This window comes from Colletotrichum scovillei (assembly GCF_011075155.1).
Source record: "Colletotrichum scovillei strain TJNH1 chromosome Unknown Contig00008, whole genome shotgun sequence".
In the NCBI taxonomy this organism is placed as follows: domain Eukaryota; kingdom Fungi; phylum Ascomycota; class Sordariomycetes; order Glomerellales; family Glomerellaceae; genus Colletotrichum; species Colletotrichum scovillei.
In genome coordinates this window covers 421123-439497 of record NW_023336266.1, presented here as the reverse complement: position 1 = coordinate 439497, position 18375 = coordinate 421123, and the positions used below count along the sequence as shown (strand labels likewise).

General features: G+C 52.9%; 4 protein-coding genes across 4 annotated transcripts; 3 read left to right on the top strand and 1 right to left on the bottom strand.

Annotated features, from left to right (window-relative positions):
* Positions 1 to 1676: 1676 nt before the first annotated feature.
* HER10_EVM0007179 (MutS domain V) lies at positions 1677 to 6663 on the bottom strand (the record flags this gene model as incomplete). The annotated part of the gene is made up of 12 exons (XM_035476744.1): positions 5800 to 6663; positions 5425 to 5746; positions 5334 to 5374; positions 5011 to 5280; positions 4873 to 4960; positions 4418 to 4818; positions 4096 to 4370; positions 3900 to 4048; positions 3322 to 3826; positions 2389 to 2515; positions 2219 to 2306; positions 1677 to 2167 (listed from the first exon to the last, which is right to left on the bottom strand). Exons 1-12 carry the CDS (start codon positions 6517 to 6519, stop codon positions 1677 to 1679), a joined length of 3477 nt encoding a protein of 1158 aa, XP_035330770.1. The 5' UTR covers positions 6520 to 6663.
* A 381-nt stretch (positions 6664 to 7044) lies between these two features.
* HER10_EVM0002684 (uncharacterized protein) lies at positions 7045 to 8453 on the top strand (the record flags this gene model as incomplete). The annotated part of the gene is made up of 2 exons (XM_035472386.1): positions 7045 to 7471; positions 7522 to 8453. 2 exons carry the CDS (start codon positions 7045 to 7047, stop codon positions 8451 to 8453), a joined length of 1359 nt encoding a protein of 452 aa, XP_035330497.1.
* A 535-nt stretch (positions 8454 to 8988) lies between these two features.
* HER10_EVM0010171 (WD domain-containing protein) lies at positions 8989 to 10600 on the top strand (the record flags this gene model as incomplete). The annotated part of the gene is made up of 2 exons (XM_035479640.1): positions 8989 to 9213; positions 9275 to 10600. The coding sequence occupies 2 exons, from the start codon at positions 8989 to 8991 to the stop codon at positions 10598 to 10600; spliced, it is 1551 nt and encodes a 516-aa protein (XP_035330931.1).
* Positions 10601 to 11224: 624 nt separating this feature from the next.
* HER10_EVM0000271 (O-methyltransferase) lies at positions 11225 to 12675 on the top strand (the record flags this gene model as incomplete). Its single annotated transcript, XM_035470059.1, has 5 exons — positions 11225 to 11434; positions 11503 to 11638; positions 11687 to 11810; positions 11869 to 12308; positions 12365 to 12675. The coding sequence occupies 5 exons, from the start codon at positions 11225 to 11227 to the stop codon at positions 12673 to 12675; spliced, it is 1221 nt and encodes a 406-aa protein (XP_035330349.1).
* Positions 12676 to 18375: the final 5700 nt, after the last annotated feature.

Below are 18375 nucleotides of genomic sequence, written 5' to 3'. Positions count from 1 at the left end.
ACACGTGTTGGATGCCTCTGTCCTCGAATGCATCCTCTCCCAGCATTCCTCTCGCTCATCCAGTACTCATACAGTATCTTGGAATGCTGAGTCCCGGCCGAGAACCCGCATGATGCTGCGTCACTGATTTCCCTGATGAGCTTCGGGAGATCTGTCAACTTCAAGACTGTTTGCAGCATTTCTCCAAATCTTCCCCTTCGAGATTGAAGCTTGTTCGTGAGCTGGAGGAGGTTTCTGTGGTGAAGGTGAGAAGAAGGCCTTCGGATAATAGAGCAGCCAGTGGCAAAGCAGAACCACGCACCACCAAAAATTGAACGGCTTTGGCGACTCACCAGGAGGCTCGACTATCAGCCGGCCTTTTCTTATTTGCTTCGCCGTTGCTTTGTCGGCTTTCCAAGGGCTCGGCTTCACTTTGGTGTGGGAAGACGAAGAGGCACTCTGCTGATCATAGCTGTTGGAGACTTTGGTGTTGGGTGTCTGACTGCTTGATGCTTTGACAATCGGCTCTTTGGAGTGCTCTCCTTGGGCACCCCCAGCGAATTGGAAGCTTCGTGGTAGACTTGCGCTGTGGAAGGCGTATGAGCGACTTGACTGCTCCGGAATGGCGGGAGCAGATTTCACCTCGGTCTGTGAGACATCAGACCCGCGTAACACGTATTCCCTTCGCTCTCTTTCAACTACTCCCGTGACAGCTGTCGTTTTTCCCTGAGCGTGGCTAGGACTAGCCTTGCTACTAGAGATGTTGGGTTGCTCCGGCTGCGGTCCACCAGAGAACTGGAAGCCTCGAGGGAGGCTGTCGCTGTTGAAAGCGTATGAGGGACCGGACCGCTCATAGATGGCAGGAACTGCAGTTTGCTTGGGCTGACGGGCACCAGAGTCTTCAGACGGGGATGTTGGCGCGCCTTCCCTCTGGGTATGGCTGGAGGAATCTAACGATGAGTTCCCCAAATTGGTGCCTTTCTTGTTTCTGGAGCTCGCTTGTGTCTTCTCATCTTGGTGTTCAGACTCCGGCGCTGCACCAATGTGCGATGAAGGCTCAATAGAGACAGACTGATCAATTGAGTTGCTCATGTCGATGACCGGGACAGCTCTTTCACCACCCTCGCTGCAAGACTCCCAGTGAGTAGATGCATGTGATGATGACGATGAGTGAGTGCGAACATTCGAGACAGCCCCGTTTGCAAGGACCATTCTCGGCGGCGCCGAAAGACTGGAAACCTGGCTCTGCTTGATACCTGTTGAGATACTCACGGCTTCGGAGCTCTTTGCCTGAAAGTCGAACTTGAAGTCTTGCGGAATTTGGCTCACTATCGCACAATCAGCCTATGAAACGTGTGAAAAGGATCCCGAAGTGTTTCGAGAATGTAACCAGAACTCGCCGGATGGTTGAAAACGTATTTACCTCTGGCATCTTTGGAAGGGGGATTGGGATCCTCCACCGTTCCAGACTTGTTCGCCGGTCCAGGGATAGACTGCGAAGAGTGTTTGGCTTCATCCAGTCGACTGATGAACTCTGTGCCCAATTTTACCATGGATTCGCGCTTTCTGGGCCGAGGAGTCGTCTCATCGACAGAGTATGGGTGCTGGTCACCATTGCCTGTGGCCGAAGGGATGGTTTTCTTCGGAGTGTGCGGCAGCGGAATGTCTGATTGTGTTCCTGCTTCGACTTCTTTGTGTTAGTGAAGGCGGAGCCGATACTCGACGGCCAAGTACCTACCATAACATCTCGAAATACCACTGCCATGCTCGATCACGGCTTGGGTGCCGATGTCACTGGCGCCCTTCACACTGAATGCTTCCTTTGCAGCGTCTTCCAGTATCTCGATGCGATCGATAGCTGTGGAAAGAATCTCCAGACAGAATGCCGGGTTCTGTTTGATGAGGTCCACGAAAGTGTCCTGTTGAAGCAGCTTGAGGAGATAGGGGCTGAGTGCTCGCTGCATCTCCTCGTGCATGAATGCCCACGAGTTGTCCTGCTCGGCAATGATGACCTCGATGACAATGTAGAAATCTCCCATTCCGTCAGTGCCACTGGACAGGATCTCGCCAAGCAAGTTGCCTGCCTGGAAAGCAATCCTCTCTTGCAACGGGAGAATGCCGAGTGTCGCGGATACCTCGTACAAGGAGAGGAGGTCTATCACTTCAGTCTTTTCCGTGATCAGGCTTTCTGCTAATTATTAGCACACTCCGCCTTCGTAAGGTACAAGAAATCACTCACCTCCAAGGTAGAAGTACTTCAAGACTGTGTTCAGGGCTGAATGAGGGAACATGCGCTCCTTCAGTGGAATCTTTCTCATTCCTTCTTTCTGGAGACGGTCGTTAGTATTCAAAGTCACTTTGGAGGCCGGGCTCGACCTCGCGAGCCGATATGCTGCATGAGGAGCTTACCATCTGAACCATCTCTAGGATGTGATCGATCAAGCCGCTTTTTCCGCGTACCACCTTGTCATGAAGTTCCCATTTGCTGGCACCCATTGTAAGAAGAATGTCGGCGTCCTTCTTCGTCTCCCAGAGGCTATGAGACGTCAGCATGGCGAAGATAAACGGAGACTTGGAGGGACTCACGATGGTAGATCGGACTCCCCCATGGCCTCTTCGCCGTCCTCATGAGGCGGGCTCTTCATAGCGCGCAAAAGGCCGCTGAGGCGTGGTGCAGTGCACAAGATAATTGAGATCAGAGGGGGGGAATGAATTGGATGTGAAAGAAAATGCCGCAAGACAGAGTGTGAAGTCGATCGATGAAAGAAAAACGTTGTACCCGATAGACGCGGCAAGGTGGGTGGATGGGGAGGTACCGTGGAGGCGACGAGGGAAAGATGCAAGGCTCGAGGGTGGTTGGTGCCTGCCTGTTGTTCGACAAACCCCCTATGCCCTGGAGGGAAGGAGCGGTGGGTGCTTCTTGCCCTTTCCAAGCCAGACTCAGCCCGTAGGAATTTGCGAATGGCATTAATTCAAGAGCACTGGGATGATGCACCTTGCTACTTCTATGCCCAAGAAGCTCCGACCGTCCATTTGAAGACTAACACAGGTCTAGTTATTCTCATGGCTCTGTGTACGCAGTCTTGGACACAATATGCCAGAAGCCCAAGCCGCTAGAAAGCCCGGTTCTAGTCACTGAGCGAACCAGACCTCTCGCGTTATCTTGCGTGTTCCTGTTAGAAGAAGCGAACTACGATACACGTGTATTTCATGAACAACAGTCAAGTAGGTGGCCGAGTCAATACATATAACACAACCTAGCAATGAGAGAAGCATGTTGCTTCAAAAATCATCTTCAGATCGCGTTTCCTCAAGTATTCCACTCAGCTGCTCCAAAGTGACTCGGCATCAACAGCGTCAAAGACGTCTTCATCATCGAACTCCCCATCCTCCCCGTCCACCCTGTCTCCGAGAGCCTCACTAGCGTTGCTGCTGCTTTGATTGCCACCGTTCTCGATGGCCTCCATTCGCAAGACAAACTCCTCTCGTAGACGTATCAGGTAGCTTCTCATCGATGAATCATCCATTTCTGAACTTTTCACCTGTTTGAGCTGTTCGTGAAGATTGAGTATCAGCTTGCGTCGGTTGAGCATCTTCCTCGCTTGAGAAGACTGCTTGTTCTGTTCCCTTCGTTGATGCAGCGATACAGCAACTTCCTCGGCAACTTCCAGGAACCGTTTGGGAAATGCCATTGCCTTCGCAAGTGTGATGCCATAGAGCAACTCCTCAGTCTTTCCCGACTCAACTTTGTACATCATAGTCAACTTGGGTACGTTATTGTCCGTCGTCGAAACCTGCGTGACGAGACGAAGATTCAGTACTCCCGGACGATCGGCTAGGACGTCGGCTAAGGCATATTGAGTCAGCTCCCGACCAGATCTACCTGTAGCTAAGTCAAGGGATTGTGCTAGGGGACCTACCAAGCTCTGTGAAGTGAGTTGCAAACCACACAATGGCACGGCTCTGTATGAGGGCTTCGGCTATGGCGATCGCGATAGCTAGTCCATCTCGAGTGCTTGTGGCTCGACCTAGCTCATCGATGATGACGATGCTATTGTGGGTGACATTGCTGGGACATGTCAGTACTGGAACCTCTCCTGCGTCAACACTATGTACCTAAGGATGAAAGCCATCTCTCTCATCTCAAGCGAGAAGCTTGACATATTGGACTCAATATTGTCGTCGGTAGTCACACGAGCGAAGATATTGTGGACAATGGGAAAACTGGCGTATTCAACAGGCACGAAGCAGCCAATTTGTGCCATGATCTGGAGCAGGGAGATACTTTTGATGTAAGTGCTTTTCCCACTCATATTGCAGCCGGTTACAATCTGGAAACGGTGCTCCTCCGTAGCGTAATAATCATTTGGTACGAAGCCACCCTTCAGAGTCTGCCTACGATCAGCATGTGTTGAGGCAACCAGTGGGTGGGCCAAACCTTGTCCATGATGGGATGCCTAGCAGCTTTCAGCGCCAGAGTATCTGATATTTCTGGTCTCCTCCAATCGTACATTGAACTTGCTTGTGCGAATGATGCAATCATGTCTAGTAGGGCGATTGAATCGCAGACGCGGTAGAGAGGCTGCAGTTGGGTTCGGATGCTGTCGATAAGGTCCTGAATAACCTTGTCGCTCAGCATGACCACTTCGGCAACGGAGTCGGTGATTCTTTGGTTCAGTTTTTTGAGATGCATTGTGAGACACTCGATGTAACGACCCTTCATCGTCTGGTTGACAAGCACTGCAGGTATAGCCCGGTCCTCGAAATCCACTGCTCGCATTCGGAGGCTGTACTTTCGCCCGTTGTCGAACCGTAGGATAGCTTCGATATTATGCTCGCCTGCAATCTTTGTTAGGATGAGGAGTAGATGGTGGAGGAAGTTCAACTCAATACGATTCAGCTCTTCGACATGTTTATGGACGTCATCGGTGTTTTCCTTATAGGCTTGTCTGGCAACATCGAGAAGCCCGTTGATTCCAGGCTGCTGCATTGTCAGCCAATTTTCAGCATCATTGGCTGGAAACCACTTGCTTTGACCGCAAAAGTTCTTTGGTTTCGTAGATCCAGAGCGCTTTTGACGTAGTGGACATCCTCATGGATATTCTGGTACACGAGCTCTCTGACGGCTGCAGTCAACTCTGGCCGGCAGAGATCTCTGATCTTGGTGAGAAGGGGGCACGTGGCAGAGCCTAGCGCCTGGAACGCTGGTGGAACGGCATCTATAAAGGTCTTGACCATCAGAATATGATTGATTGCTCTTTCTGACGCCTCCACGGATGGTTTGTTAGGGATGATGACAAGCTACCCCAGTCAGCAGGGCCTGGAAGATATCGGGTGTTATCGTGGTTCGGTACCTTGGTCAGCATGCTCTCGACATCAGGAAAAGCTTTCAAAGCTGCACAATATCAGCCAGTCGCCGATTACGAAGAGATAGGATAATCGAACCTGCTCGGACCTCTGCAAACATGTCTTGGTTTGCAAGAAGTTCCTCCAAGGCAGCATACCTTGGCTCAAGGTATGACTCTTTGAGAGTAGACGGCTGCAGTAGATTACTTCGAAGTACCCGGCCGCCCATGGGCGTCAGTGTATGCTTGAGAACACCGTAAAGGCTGTCGTTAGACGCCGCGTGGCGTCGATTTTGTAGGATCTCGAGAGACATGATGGCAGATACGTCAATCATCATTGTATCCTCCGAGGGCTGGTAACGAATGCGAAGAGAGTGTGGGACAACACGCACGGAGAACTCGGTCTCCAAGAAACTCATAGCCTTCATGTAAAGTCAGTGATTATGCTAGCGTGGAGTTTTGAGGTTACCTTTACCGCGGCAAATGAGCAAGTCGCATAAAAGCTGCCTTCGATGGCAACTTTTATAGCTTCTGCGTCTTCTCGGAACGCGAAGGTTTGAATGCGATTGAGCCCATCCATCTCTGACCAGTACTTTCTATCAAGAGATGTAATCTTTGTATCTGGCATATGTTCCTCGATATGGCTGTAAAGCCTCGACTTGGGATTCGGGGGGCAGCACGAGCTGACGATTAGGAGATGGGTTGGCTCCATGATCTGAAGTTTGTGGAGAGTGCGAACGAAGAACCTGTTGTCGGAGATTTGGCTAAGAATGGCTTCTCCGGTATCAACATTGAAGAATACAATTCCAACAGCAGGAGTTATTCCGCGAGCCTCGCTCACGGCGCACACAATGGTGTGTTTGGCGCTGTTGGGCAGAAAAGGGGTTCGCGACGTGCGACTAGTGTGGGAAGTGCTCGGCCGGGTCGTACGAGATCTCGATACAGCACCACTAGGATCGGTACCGTAGTCGTAGCTCGGGGTGTAGTAAGAATTAGAGACAGGATTTTCCGCTGAAGATGGTGTCGGCGTTGCTGTGTAGGAGCCTTCTTCTCTCGGATTTGCTGAGCTCGTGCCCGTTCCTAAAGTCGGTTGGCGGAAGTAAGGAGACGCCCTTTCGTATGGTGCTGGTGTCTGAGAAGGGGTGGTCATGTAACCGGTCGAAGGCCTCGAGGGCCGCAAGTATCGAGGATCCATCTTGTGGCGATGTGGACTACATCAGCCGAGATGCTGGCCGTCTCGCAGTTCAGGGTGTATCTGGGAGACTACAGTGGTAGGAGGTGAGGCTTCAAATAAAAGCAGAACAGATCGGGATAATCCTTACTCGAAAGAAATAGATGGGGCGTTGTTGAAAAGAATCGAAGAACCTCATATCAAGATCGCAGCATCGGGCAACAGCTCCTGCCTGACTTACACGGGCGAGCCGGGGTTGCCCCGGGCTCGTCAGAAGTGGAGCCACAAGCACCAGCCACATGACCATCGGATGCACAGCCAGTAAAGTAATGAGATGTCGGCCGGTGGAGTCAAGTCGTCATCCCCACGGCCCCGACACGCCAGGAAGAGTTTGCGACAGGCTTGGAAAACCAATCCGCACAGGAAGCCGAACCGCGTCGCGCCGCGACACCACGACTCGAACTGCCCATCTCGACCGACACGGATCCGGGACCAGGCTTTTGAAGCCATCGCGACATTGGTGTTTCGTCGCCCCGCCCCGCCGTCAACATGTTTGGCATCCTGGGCGCTCGCGACCGCAGCGACGGCACTGAGGAATATGCCTCGTTCGACGAGCTCTTCGCGGCGCTGAAGACGCGCATGCAAAAAGATGGGTACAAGGTCGTCAAGTCACGTACCCATCGAAACAAGGTCGGCGGCACCTACGAGAAAGGAAGTGAGGTCGTCAGATGTGATCTCGTCTGCGACCGTGGTGGCCAGCCTTATAAATGCACAGCGACGCAGCTGAAGACATCCACCAAGAAGACCAATTGCCCTTGGAAGGCCAAAGCCGTCAATCGTAAGACGCTGGGGAAATGGATCTTGACCATCATATGCAGCGAACACAACCACGAGGCGCGCACGCCTGACCCTCCGACCGATGAGGAGGATGCCGATGCGGAGGGAGATGCCGACGTCGTTCAGGACGTATCAATTGGTTTGCCTCCTACGCCGGTGCAATCTGTTGTTCCTTGCTAACCTTCATAGTTCCGGAAGTGCAAAACTCTGGTCCGGCGCCAGATCCTACAACAGCTGCCCTCCTTCTCATGGTGGGAGCCGCTCCCAATACGATGCGACTTACCGGCGAGACCTTTCACAACTTCAAGTCCGAGTACCGCAAGATGTCGAAACCTGAACGCCTGGGTATACTGGCCCAGATGCAATTGCGCATCGCAGCTATATATGCCGTCGAGAACGAGGATATGCAAAGACAAGAAAGGCAGGCTAGGCAGGAGAAGAAGCATCAAGAGATCGAAGAAAGTCGACGCAAATCGCAAAGCACACAACAGCCGCAGCAGCAGCAGCAGCAGCAGGCACCACAGCAACAACAACTACCGCAACCACCGTCCCAGCAACAGCAACAGCACCAACAACAGCAACCCCCTCAACCGCAACAACAACAGCAGCATCAGCAAGTGCAACATCAACAATATCAACAACATCCCCAACAGCACCAGCAGCAACAAGTACAGAATCATAATCTTGGCCACAATCATGGCCATAACCACAATCGGGTTCAGCAGCAGATGAACCAGATGTCCCGGGATGGCATGGCTGGTATGCCTAAGCACCCGTTCGAGCAGACAACCCACGATGAGCACGCGCAGTATAGAGACCGGCAAGCTGAGATTGAGGAGCGCAACCAGAGGACGATGCAGATGCGCGGGCAGCACCTTAACAACACCTTCCAGCAGCAGAACGCTGTCCAACAGACGCCCATTCCTGTGCCCCAGTTCGGCATGCAGTCGGCTCAAGGTCAGCCGCAAGTGTTCCATCAGTACACTGCGACTCCTACGAATAATGCAATGTCAAAGGGAGCGTCAGGTGCCTCGCCAGCTACAGGCTCAAAGAGGCGTGGCCGGCCGAAAAAGACAGCCATGGACCAGACCCTCGACCCCAGCCTTCACATGGGAAGATAGTCGCCACTTGTACCGTTGGTCGATGGGACGAGATGAGAGGAGAGTGTGTATGATGAGTTTGAGAAGGGCTCAGTGTGTGTAATGTGTAAGAGGGTTACAGGATACCCTACCGGACGGAGGAACTGGGGCATGGCGTTTATAAGGAGACCAGCGCAGCAAGCTGGCCCGGACATACTTATTTTTTCTCTCGCTGAAAAAGCACAGTTCCGGGAGAGAGCTGCTAGGATGGCTCTCGGAGTTTGTTCATCGTCTGAACTGGGGGGTCATTTTTATCTTATCAATGCCCGCACTAACAGACAACATATTGTTTCTCCACTTGCAAATGCTAGCGATGACATTTCTTTAGGCCGTTGTAGTGGGGGCGTCGCAACCACGGGCAATTTTTGACCGATGGTCCCTGGTCCACCGTCCCGTCTGCCCATCAAAATTTCTGCCCCACCATCCCGCATCGCCGTAGTCGAAATATTTCTGACAATTTCAAAGACCAAAAAAAAAAGGACTATTTTCGAGCAGGCGGTCAACCGACGCAACAATCATGGCGACGGTACTCCCCCCGCCCTCGAAGCGTCAAAAGCGCGAGACGCTCGAGAAGACACAGACTCAGCAAGATGTCACAGCAATGGCCCCGGGCCTCGAGGGCTCCTTCAAGGCCCGCTTCGTTGACGGCGACGGACAGCAGCTGGCTGAGGTGATCGAGGTGCCCCTCGCCGACGCTTCTGAGAAGAACTTGACTCTCCTTCTCAACACCTTGCAAGGAAAGGTCAGCCATATCCTTTCCGTTGGCAGTTCCGTATACGACCATTGTCTAACCCCCAAGACAGGATAGAGAAGACTTCCTCCCATACAAGTTCCGAATCCATATCCCCGACACAGACATCATCGTCGACCAATACCCCACCAACCTCCTCGAGCTCCTCCGCAGTCATGGCGTCGCAAACCCCTTCGAGACAACAGTCACTCTCAGTGCCGAGCCCCAGGCCGTATTCAAGGTGCAAGCCGTCACTCGTATGGCCCACCGCATCCCAGGTCACGGCGAAGCCATCCTCTCAGCCCAGTTCTCCCCCGAGACCAGCAAGAGGTTAGCAACGGGCGGTGGCGACAAGACAGCTCGCATATGGGATACCGAAACAGGCACCCCGAAGTTCACACTCTCGGGCCACTCCGGCTGGGTGCTCTGCGTGGCGTGGTCCGCCGACGGCCGCCGCCTCGCGACGGGCAGCATGGACAAGACGGTCCGCCTCTGGGATCCGGATAAAGGCGTCGCTGTCGGCCAGCCCCTGACTGGCCACGCAAAATGGGTCACTGGAATCGCCTGGGAACCTTACCACCTCTGGCGCGACGGCACTCCCCGCCTGGCATCCGCTAGCAAGGACGCGACGGTGCGCATCTGGGTCGTCAACACGGGGCGAACAGAGCACGTCCTGTCGGGCCACAAGAGCAGCGTCAGCTGCGTTAAATGGGGTGGTACTGGGCTTGTCTACACGGGCAGCCACGACAAGACGGTCAAGGTCTGGGACTCAGTCAAGGGCACTCTCGTGCACACGCTCTCCTCGCACGCCCACTGGGTGAACCACCTCGCCCTATCCTCCGACTTTGCCCTGAGAACGGGCTTTTTCGACCACACGCCTACACCGGAGACGGAGGAGGCTCGCCGCGCCAAGGCCAAGGAACGCTTCGAGAAGGCCGCCAAGATCCAGGGCAAGGTGGCGGAGCGCATCGTCTCGGCCAGCGACGATTTCACAATGTACCTCTGGGACCCTTCGCAGGGCACCAAGCCCGTGGCGCGTATGCTGGGTCACCAGAAGCAGGTCAACCACGTCACTTTCTCCCCGGATGGCACTCTCATCGCCAGCGCGGGCTGGGACAACCATACCAAGCTCTGGAGCGCGAGGGACGGCAAGTTTATCAACACGCTGCGCGGACACGTTGCGCCAGTGTACCAGTGCGCTTTCTCCGCCGACTCGCGGCTGCTTGTGACGGCGTCAAAGGATACCACGCTCAAGGTGTGGTCCATGGCGACGCACAAGCTGGCTGTAGACCTTCCGGGGCACCAGGATGAGGTGTATGCAGTTGACTGGAGTCCCAGAGATGGCCAGCGCGTGGGCAGTGGTGGAAAGGATAAGGCTGTGAGGTTGTGGTGTCATTAAGGGGGCAAGGTTTTGCGCGTCTCAGCTGCGCGAAGTTGGGCAACTGTTGCAATGCGTGGTCTTCCGCATATGATGGATGGGTTTTTGGCAACTAGAATACGGATACACAAAAGAGAATATACCCCATTTGTTCCCAAGCTGTCCATGCCTTATCTCTCGAATTTTGTCTTGGCCTGCATTGCTAGACATCTAGAACCACTCCGCTCGACGTTGAACGACTGTATCGTTGGGGACTGCATATTCGCCTCAATCTGACATGAACTCTGCCAGATAAACTCTACACCTAGACCAGTTGTTCATTCCGTAAGCGTTTGTCAAAAGCCAAAGTACGTTCCTGGAATGGTGACACAAGGATGCCTTTCTGCTTTGCCCAGGGCACGGGTCACTACATCCAGCATCACCCCGGATGGCCAAGACTCAACGGAAGAATCCCCTCCGCAGACTTGTTTGATCTGCACAGCGTTAAAATAACTAACCGCCGTCCACCGGCGACCTTAGAATAGGCCATTTTAAGCCCAAAAGCCTCGGTCACGAAGATGGGTTCCCAACCTCAACCAATGACCTAAAAAGAAGACTACCTTAAGCCAAATACTTACATGTAAGAGCTACGTCCACAACTACGCGATGAACAGCAAGGATGAGGGAAAAAGGGCATCGGAGGATGGGAGTAGTACGAAGCTCACAACAGCCTCGTTTCTCAAGGGCATCCAAGGTGTAACCTCAACCTCTTTCGAAAGTGAAGAGGAGCGCATGCAAGCGCTCCTCGGAACATACGCTCTAATGGCGCGCCTAGAATCTCCATGGGAGACGTTGGTAAGGATCTGTATGACACAGGTAAGGGATAGACTCCATAGTTAATCAACTTCCCTCAACTCGCTGCATTAGTTCTCACACAGACGCAGCCGGCCCTTGGCGCAACTTTGAAGATCCTAAAGGACTTGCAACTTTTTGAGAAATGGCACGCTCGGAACGGCGAGCCAATGACGAGCTGCCAGCTTGCTGAGCTTATTGGAGGCACTTGTGATCCCGCGCTACTCTGTAAGTCTTCCTTTCATCTCGTAACGTTGACAATGTCTTACGATACAGATCGGTTCCTACGTCTAATGGCGTCGAATCATCTTCTCGAAGAAACCTCTGTAGGTGTCTTCAAGCCGACGTCATTCGGAGTTGCCATCACAGCACCGGTATTCGACAGTCTAATCCACAGCTTGTGGGAACCTTCCCTCCATCATCTTCTAGAAGAACGTCCCTGGGCTAACACTCTCAAGCAATGACACAATCCTCCCAATGTACGCCAAAATGCCAGAATACTTTTCAAAAACGGACTACATCAACCCGAAAGACTCCTCCAACACCGTCTTCCAGTACGCGCACAAGTGGGACGGCGATCTATGGTCCTTTTACCAAGCCCACCTCAAACAACAAGAGCAGTTTAGTATCATTCAGCAGACAATCTCCGGACTACATCCTGCGTGGACAGAGATTTTCCCAGTCGAGAGACTGATGGAAGGAGATGATGCCCAGACGCCTTTGCTCGTGGATGTTGGCGGGAGTACCGGGCACGATATACTCAAGTTCCACTCCATCTACCCAGAGACAGCCTCCCGATTGTATCTTGAGGATTTAGGGTCCGTGATAGAGCAAGCTGTTTTGCCGGAGGGGGTACACAGGGTTTCATACGACTTCTTTACACCACAGCCGATAAGAGGTGAGTTGATTTAACCTGGTCTGTGAGCCAGAACTCACTACTCACACATGCAACAGGAGCAAAAGCATACCTATTGCACTCCATTCTTCACGACTGGTCCGACGCTCCAGCCCGTAAGATCCTAGCAATGCAAAAGGACGCAATGACGCCCGGCGTCAGCAGGTTACTCATCCACGACAACATCGTCGAGCCAGCTCTAGCACATCCGCAGACAACCGCCTTCGATATTCAGATGATGGCCATGGTCGCAGGTCGAGAGCGGACGGAGGATCAGTGGAGGGAGCTTATCACCTCGGTTGGATTACGTGTTGTCAATATTTGGAGGTTGAAGTCTGCTGTGCATAGCGTCATTGAAGTTTCGAGCTAGATGTAGGGCGTATTCCGAATCTGAACGTATGTGTATTCCGGTGCTGCCTGGCGTATTCCCACCTGAGGGTACATACCCCCCCTCAACTCCATTCCCGTCACCAGCCAGCAGGCGCCCGTCTAGGTCGACGGGTCAGGTCAAACTGGCTGGATGGTGGAGTGGTTCATGGTCAACAGTTAAAATCGCCAACCAGCCTACTCGACGACAGGCTTAGCGCATACGAGTACCCGAGTTCGAATCCCAGCATGAGCCCCAAGAGATGTAGCCACACCGGTGGTGAACTCTTTTTTTTTTTTTTTGCTCTTTCCTTTTTTTGTCAATTGCCAAATTCTTATTGCGTTTCCTTGGTGTATTACTATGATTGAGAAGCAGGACATCGGGGTATCTTGTGGGCAATTGCCAGCCATTGTTGAGGACATGAAGGCACTGCGTCTGATTTGATTCTGTGCCTGAATAGTATTTTCCCCAGAATTACACCCATTGCAGCTTGATATTGTATATAACAGTCCCTGTATGGTTGCCGTTCTCTCGTCCTCAGCTTGGACTATGTACCTCAGGATAGGGCACCTAAAGCACCTCCATCTTAGCATCATCATCTCGTGCTGCAAGCGTAGGCCAGAGATACCTTAGCTGAAGGATGACCACGACAAACAGACCTGTTATGACTGCTCATGAAATAGCGTCTAGCGAGTTTACACTTGCTGTAAGTCCAAGCCAGATTTCAAACCCACTCGCTCTCCCGAATAGCCTCAACCACCACCGAACCCAGTCCCACTCCATCCACCCGAACTGTATGTCATCGGCCCCACTTACGGACTAACGGGAACCTGGAATCGGAGCATTCTCGCGGGATCTAGTCAGAAGTCGGGACAAAGGGAGCGGGGAGAGCAAGGCATGGCAATGATTCATTGCCGAACAAGCCGGGAGATCAGATCAGGCTGTTTCCCCTTAGCCGAGGTCTTACCATGGATACAGGGCAAGTCTACAATAAGGTGACTTCACAAGATTGAGAACACAATCAAGCCAGCTCATGTTAGTCGTGAGATTGAGACGTATTGTATTGCTGATGTGTCATTGTCTTCGAATGTTGAGCAACACGAGTTTTGCCTTTGCATGCAGCCCAGGCATTAGCAATGATCACCATATGCTCACCATACTGATCTACGTGTAGGATGTGCGCTGCCGGGAATCAAACCGCTATCATTCAACCGCAAGGATAGCAATGACTTGTTGCTACATTCTAACCTCCCTCAGACCTCGTCAATTTCGAAGTGAGGAATGGAGATAGACGTGCTGTTCGCCATTTGTACCTTTGGTTGAGCGAGCCATGGAATTGGATGCCCTGCATATTGTAGTCTCTAAGCATGGTATCCCATGTCACCAATCAGCAAACACCTAAATATCTGTGTAGGCAGAAGGAGGCTGAACGAGAAGGACAGCACGAACAGGCGTACCGAAGATCCCTCCTAGAGTAAGAATGCTCTGCTGCACGTCGTCGCGGCCTGCATGCGTTTGCACCTCTGCGATGGATCCTTGGCATTAGTCCGTCAAACCCAATCGTTCCATCTTTGGCCCGCCCCTCTTCCCCAACAACAGCTTATCATGTATCCTAGAGAAAGAGCATGTACTGCCTTACCTCCTTCTCCGCACCATGGGCAAAGGCGACCATCTGAAATCCAGATGGGGCTAGAAATCCCGTGCCGCTGGTGTGCTGATGGGATGTGCATCGGGGCTGTCCCATCTGTTCGTTCTGGCATGAGCATGATGGCATCCCGTCGGCGGTGCATGGAAGTGCACGCTATTTCGTGACTACCTTACCCAGTGCTATGGCGGAACTACAGGGCCGGGCCGCCCCTAGTAAAAGTATCGAGTGAGGCCGGGCAGCGCCGTCACCGAGTCGAACCGGGGCGTTTGGTGCTTTGCCTGACCGGCCGAGCGCTAATGGAGGTGCATTACTAGTGCTTGAATCTTGAATCCTCATCTTGACCTCTGAACACTGTCGACTTCCAGACAGAGTGTCAGACGGGTGATCCTGGAACATCGGGGAGGGATTCAAATGTTCCTTGTTGGGCCGACTTGACACGGAGTGACCAAGATCCGGCTGAGCCATACGTCGAGCCCAGGGCCTGGGATGGTGGCTTCGAACGAGATGGGCGGGGAAATTCTATCATATATGATGGTTCTTTTTCCGTGTCTAGACAAGGAGGCATATGCCAAGCGGCTGGTTTGCGGTTGGCGCCTAGAGAGGAGAGGCATGATGTGGCGGACAGTGGAGCAATCGACTAGCTGTTGTCAGTCACCTCAGCGGCGCCTTGTTCGATCAAGTTGATTCTGAGACGCGCTGGGCGCCGGAGGGATGAGTCTCTGCCGTCTTGCATTCAGCCTATAGAACCAGAAAGGACTGAGTGTCCACTGCACCATCGGGATATACCGGCGCGTGCTATCGAAGTGGTCGGCGATATGATATCAATGAGGGTGTCGAGGAAGACTTGAGAAGGAAGTTTACATCGAAAGAACAGACCAGACATGGGGTGCAGCGCGGCTGCGGTTGATGTGAGGGGAACATGTCGTTTGGACTGGGGTCTGATTGTGTGGGGAAGGATGGGACATCGATATGGAGTTGAAGTGAATCAAGCTGTGGATTTCTCCTGTGGATTGTGTTGTGGGATGCCACGAGGTTGACATGAAAGCTTTGACTGGAGGGAAGACTTCATGTTCGAAACCAATGGTTTCGCCCTGAGGTTGATTGGGCCGCTACAACTCTCAGAGTCACAGCCACTTCGGCTGGGCGGCCGCTGTTGAGGCATTTCTTACTTGGTGATATTTGGTTCTGGTGCCCAACCTAAACATTGGCAAGCAAAGCGGTTAGCGATAGGAGAGACTCACAGCCGAGCCTATATTGCCGTACTAGTTGCCGATCGGCGTTGCAAGTAACAGGCCTGCGAGTGCGTCGACCCTTGGCAATGGCATATTGCCCAACGCGGATGGCACTGTTGTGAATGTGTGGACTAACAACTCCATGGACCAAGGCTCAGCAAGATCGCGCTTTGGTTGTGGCTGCACCGTGAAGAATGGTAAGCAGGAACAAGGGGGCCAATGTCGCTCCTCAACCATTTCCCGAGGCCTCTCAAGAATTCGTGGAGGTAATGATAAGTCGGCACACCAGTACAGGCCTCCAGGTGCGCTGCATGATAGCCCAGACTTGTAGCAACACGCGTCCTGGTTCAGGTTCGGACCTCTCGGTGCTCTAGGCTGTCAGGCCCTCGCCGTCTCCGCCTTGTTGGGGCAGACGAGGTTACGGCTTGCCTGAACATCTGCTGGCGAGTCGCTCTTTTGGGACTGTTGCAGGAAGCACATGCTTCGAAGAATGACCGTGAGAGTGGGCGATAGTCTGAATGATGATAGGGCCTGTAGAGGGTAGACATGGGTTCCTGTGGAATTTCTTCGCAAGGCGCATCCTCACGGAACCCGAAAACCCAGAGCGAAGTTTCCCCGCGCCGTGGTCTCTCCGAACCTCAAGATCGAAGTGGGCACTGTTGAGCCACACCCGCTTCGGTGGATGAAGGTGGATAGGAAGCTGGGCCGAACTGGCCGGGTGATTGACTAGATATTTGCAGATGGAGACAAAGTTGTGGCTCTCCCCGAGTCCCCTTTTAGTTTCAAGGGGGGCCTCCTGTCACATGAACAAGCTGCTCCATATCAGAATGGTCCATCAAAAATCTTGAGCGCTGAAGAAACAGAGGGGGAGAAAGGCAGGAGAAAAGAAGAAGACAAAAACGTGGAACGCGAGCCCAACTCCACAGGGACCAAGGACCCGGCCAGAGCCAGAGATTCCACCCAAGGTGTAGAAGCATGACATGGGAGCCAAAAAAGAAGAAGGAAAAAAAAAAATATCAAGGTTGCTTTGACCGCTCGGTCAAACTGCACAAGCTTCAATCAAGACCCTGCTGGTCCCAACCCGTCTCTTATTCAGCTTGTTGTAGAGCTCTCCCAACACTGGGCGACACCAACCAGGCATTGCTTGAGAGCCTACAATGGTGGAATTAAGAGCTTGCATGATGGATTGAGTTTGGGGTTCCGCGTTGCACCAGGTCCAACGTGGGCAACGGAGGCCAGGGGACAAGCTCTCGGATTACCATTGCCGGGGAATATGCGATGCTAGTTCGTGGCCCGTAGTAATGTTTGTTGAAGCTCTCTGGCGGTGCTACGAGTGAGTCTTCCTCGACGGCAGATGGATCAATAACGTAATGCTCCACGACGATGACAGGATCTCAAAGTTGTCTATCGGAGGCGCTGCAGGCGACAAACAACCGCCCAGAAAACCATTCATCTCAGCTTTGAGGATTTCGTCAGCGAGGCGTGCTTAGACGTGTGGTCAAAGGGCGGCCACGCGATGGGCGGCGAGTGGAAGGGTTACCCAGGGTGGCGTATCGTCAATCCAAAGGGGTTTGTTCGTCGTAAGGCGAAGCACCAGGTTATCTCTGAATATCGGGCTGTGCTGGGGTCGCACGAGGTGCATATGCAGCGTCGATGTTGATGTGCAGGCGTGCTGTACCGTAGAACGACGCTTGTCTGCGCGCCAGGGTGGTGGGCGGCAACGCTCTCAGGGAAAGGAACGTCCTGGCTCGGTGGTATCGCCGAGCTATTGGAGGACCTGGTGATGGCCATGGTGGTGGTGATCGATGCTCGTGCCGAATCTCGTCGGGCAAAACTAAGCGGCGATGTGGTGGCTGGCTGGCAGTGATGATTTGTTGGAGCTGCTGCTGAAGAAAGATGAACAAGGTGGTCGTAGTGATGGTTATGCTGGTGGTGGTGGTATTGTTTAGTGTTAGTGTTTGTCTTTTGTTTCCCCCTCATTCGAACCAAAAGGAGAAAAGAGGAGTCAAGGTGAAGGTCAAGAAGAAGAGGGGGCTGCGATGACAGAGATTGGGCGAGGATGTGAGAGAGACGTCAGAAGCGAAAGACTACGTGATGATGCCAGATCAGATGTGATGCTTTCCGGATGTTTCTTGTAGCAGCCACGGCCGACGCATAATTGTATTTTCGTCTCCATTTCCCACGAAAGGGGCCCCTTCCGCTCCCCGTTTGCGCCAATCTGGCAAGTGTACCTTACCAAATAGCAGTGGCTTGCTGGCGCGTTGCACTTGATTGATTGAGTGACAGGAGGGGTGAGAGAGAGAGGCAGGAAACACTGGTGAAAAGAGTGTCCATGACATGAGTCTCAAGTCATGCCCCTTCAGCTTGAATGAGGCGGACTGAACGAGGTAACAAGGGGGCAAGCGGGCTTGTCTCGACAATATCGATGGCACCCTGAAATCAGCAGACCCAACCCAGGGTCACGAAGCGCATCATCTTCCCACTGGCTCGTGCTGTTCATGATGGGAGTGAGTGAGTGAGCACAGTCTGGGCCGGCCAGTCCTGGTCTGACATGTTGGAAATTCAGACCGAAAGCTTGACCAAAGAGAGTTCTTTTAGTCACAAATGAGAGAATCCGACCATTCGCAGTGCAATGCTGAGAGTCCCGGCTGATGATGGACGATGAAAGTCACATTCACGGCTCCTGTCGGCCTTGAGGGAACGACACATCATTAGTCCATCATCAGTCACATTTGCCTTTTTGTCTTTTGCACTTCCCAGCTTTGGCTTTCTTCAATCATTGGCACGCCACCGTGTCTCAATGTCTTGAACCCTGGGGTAATA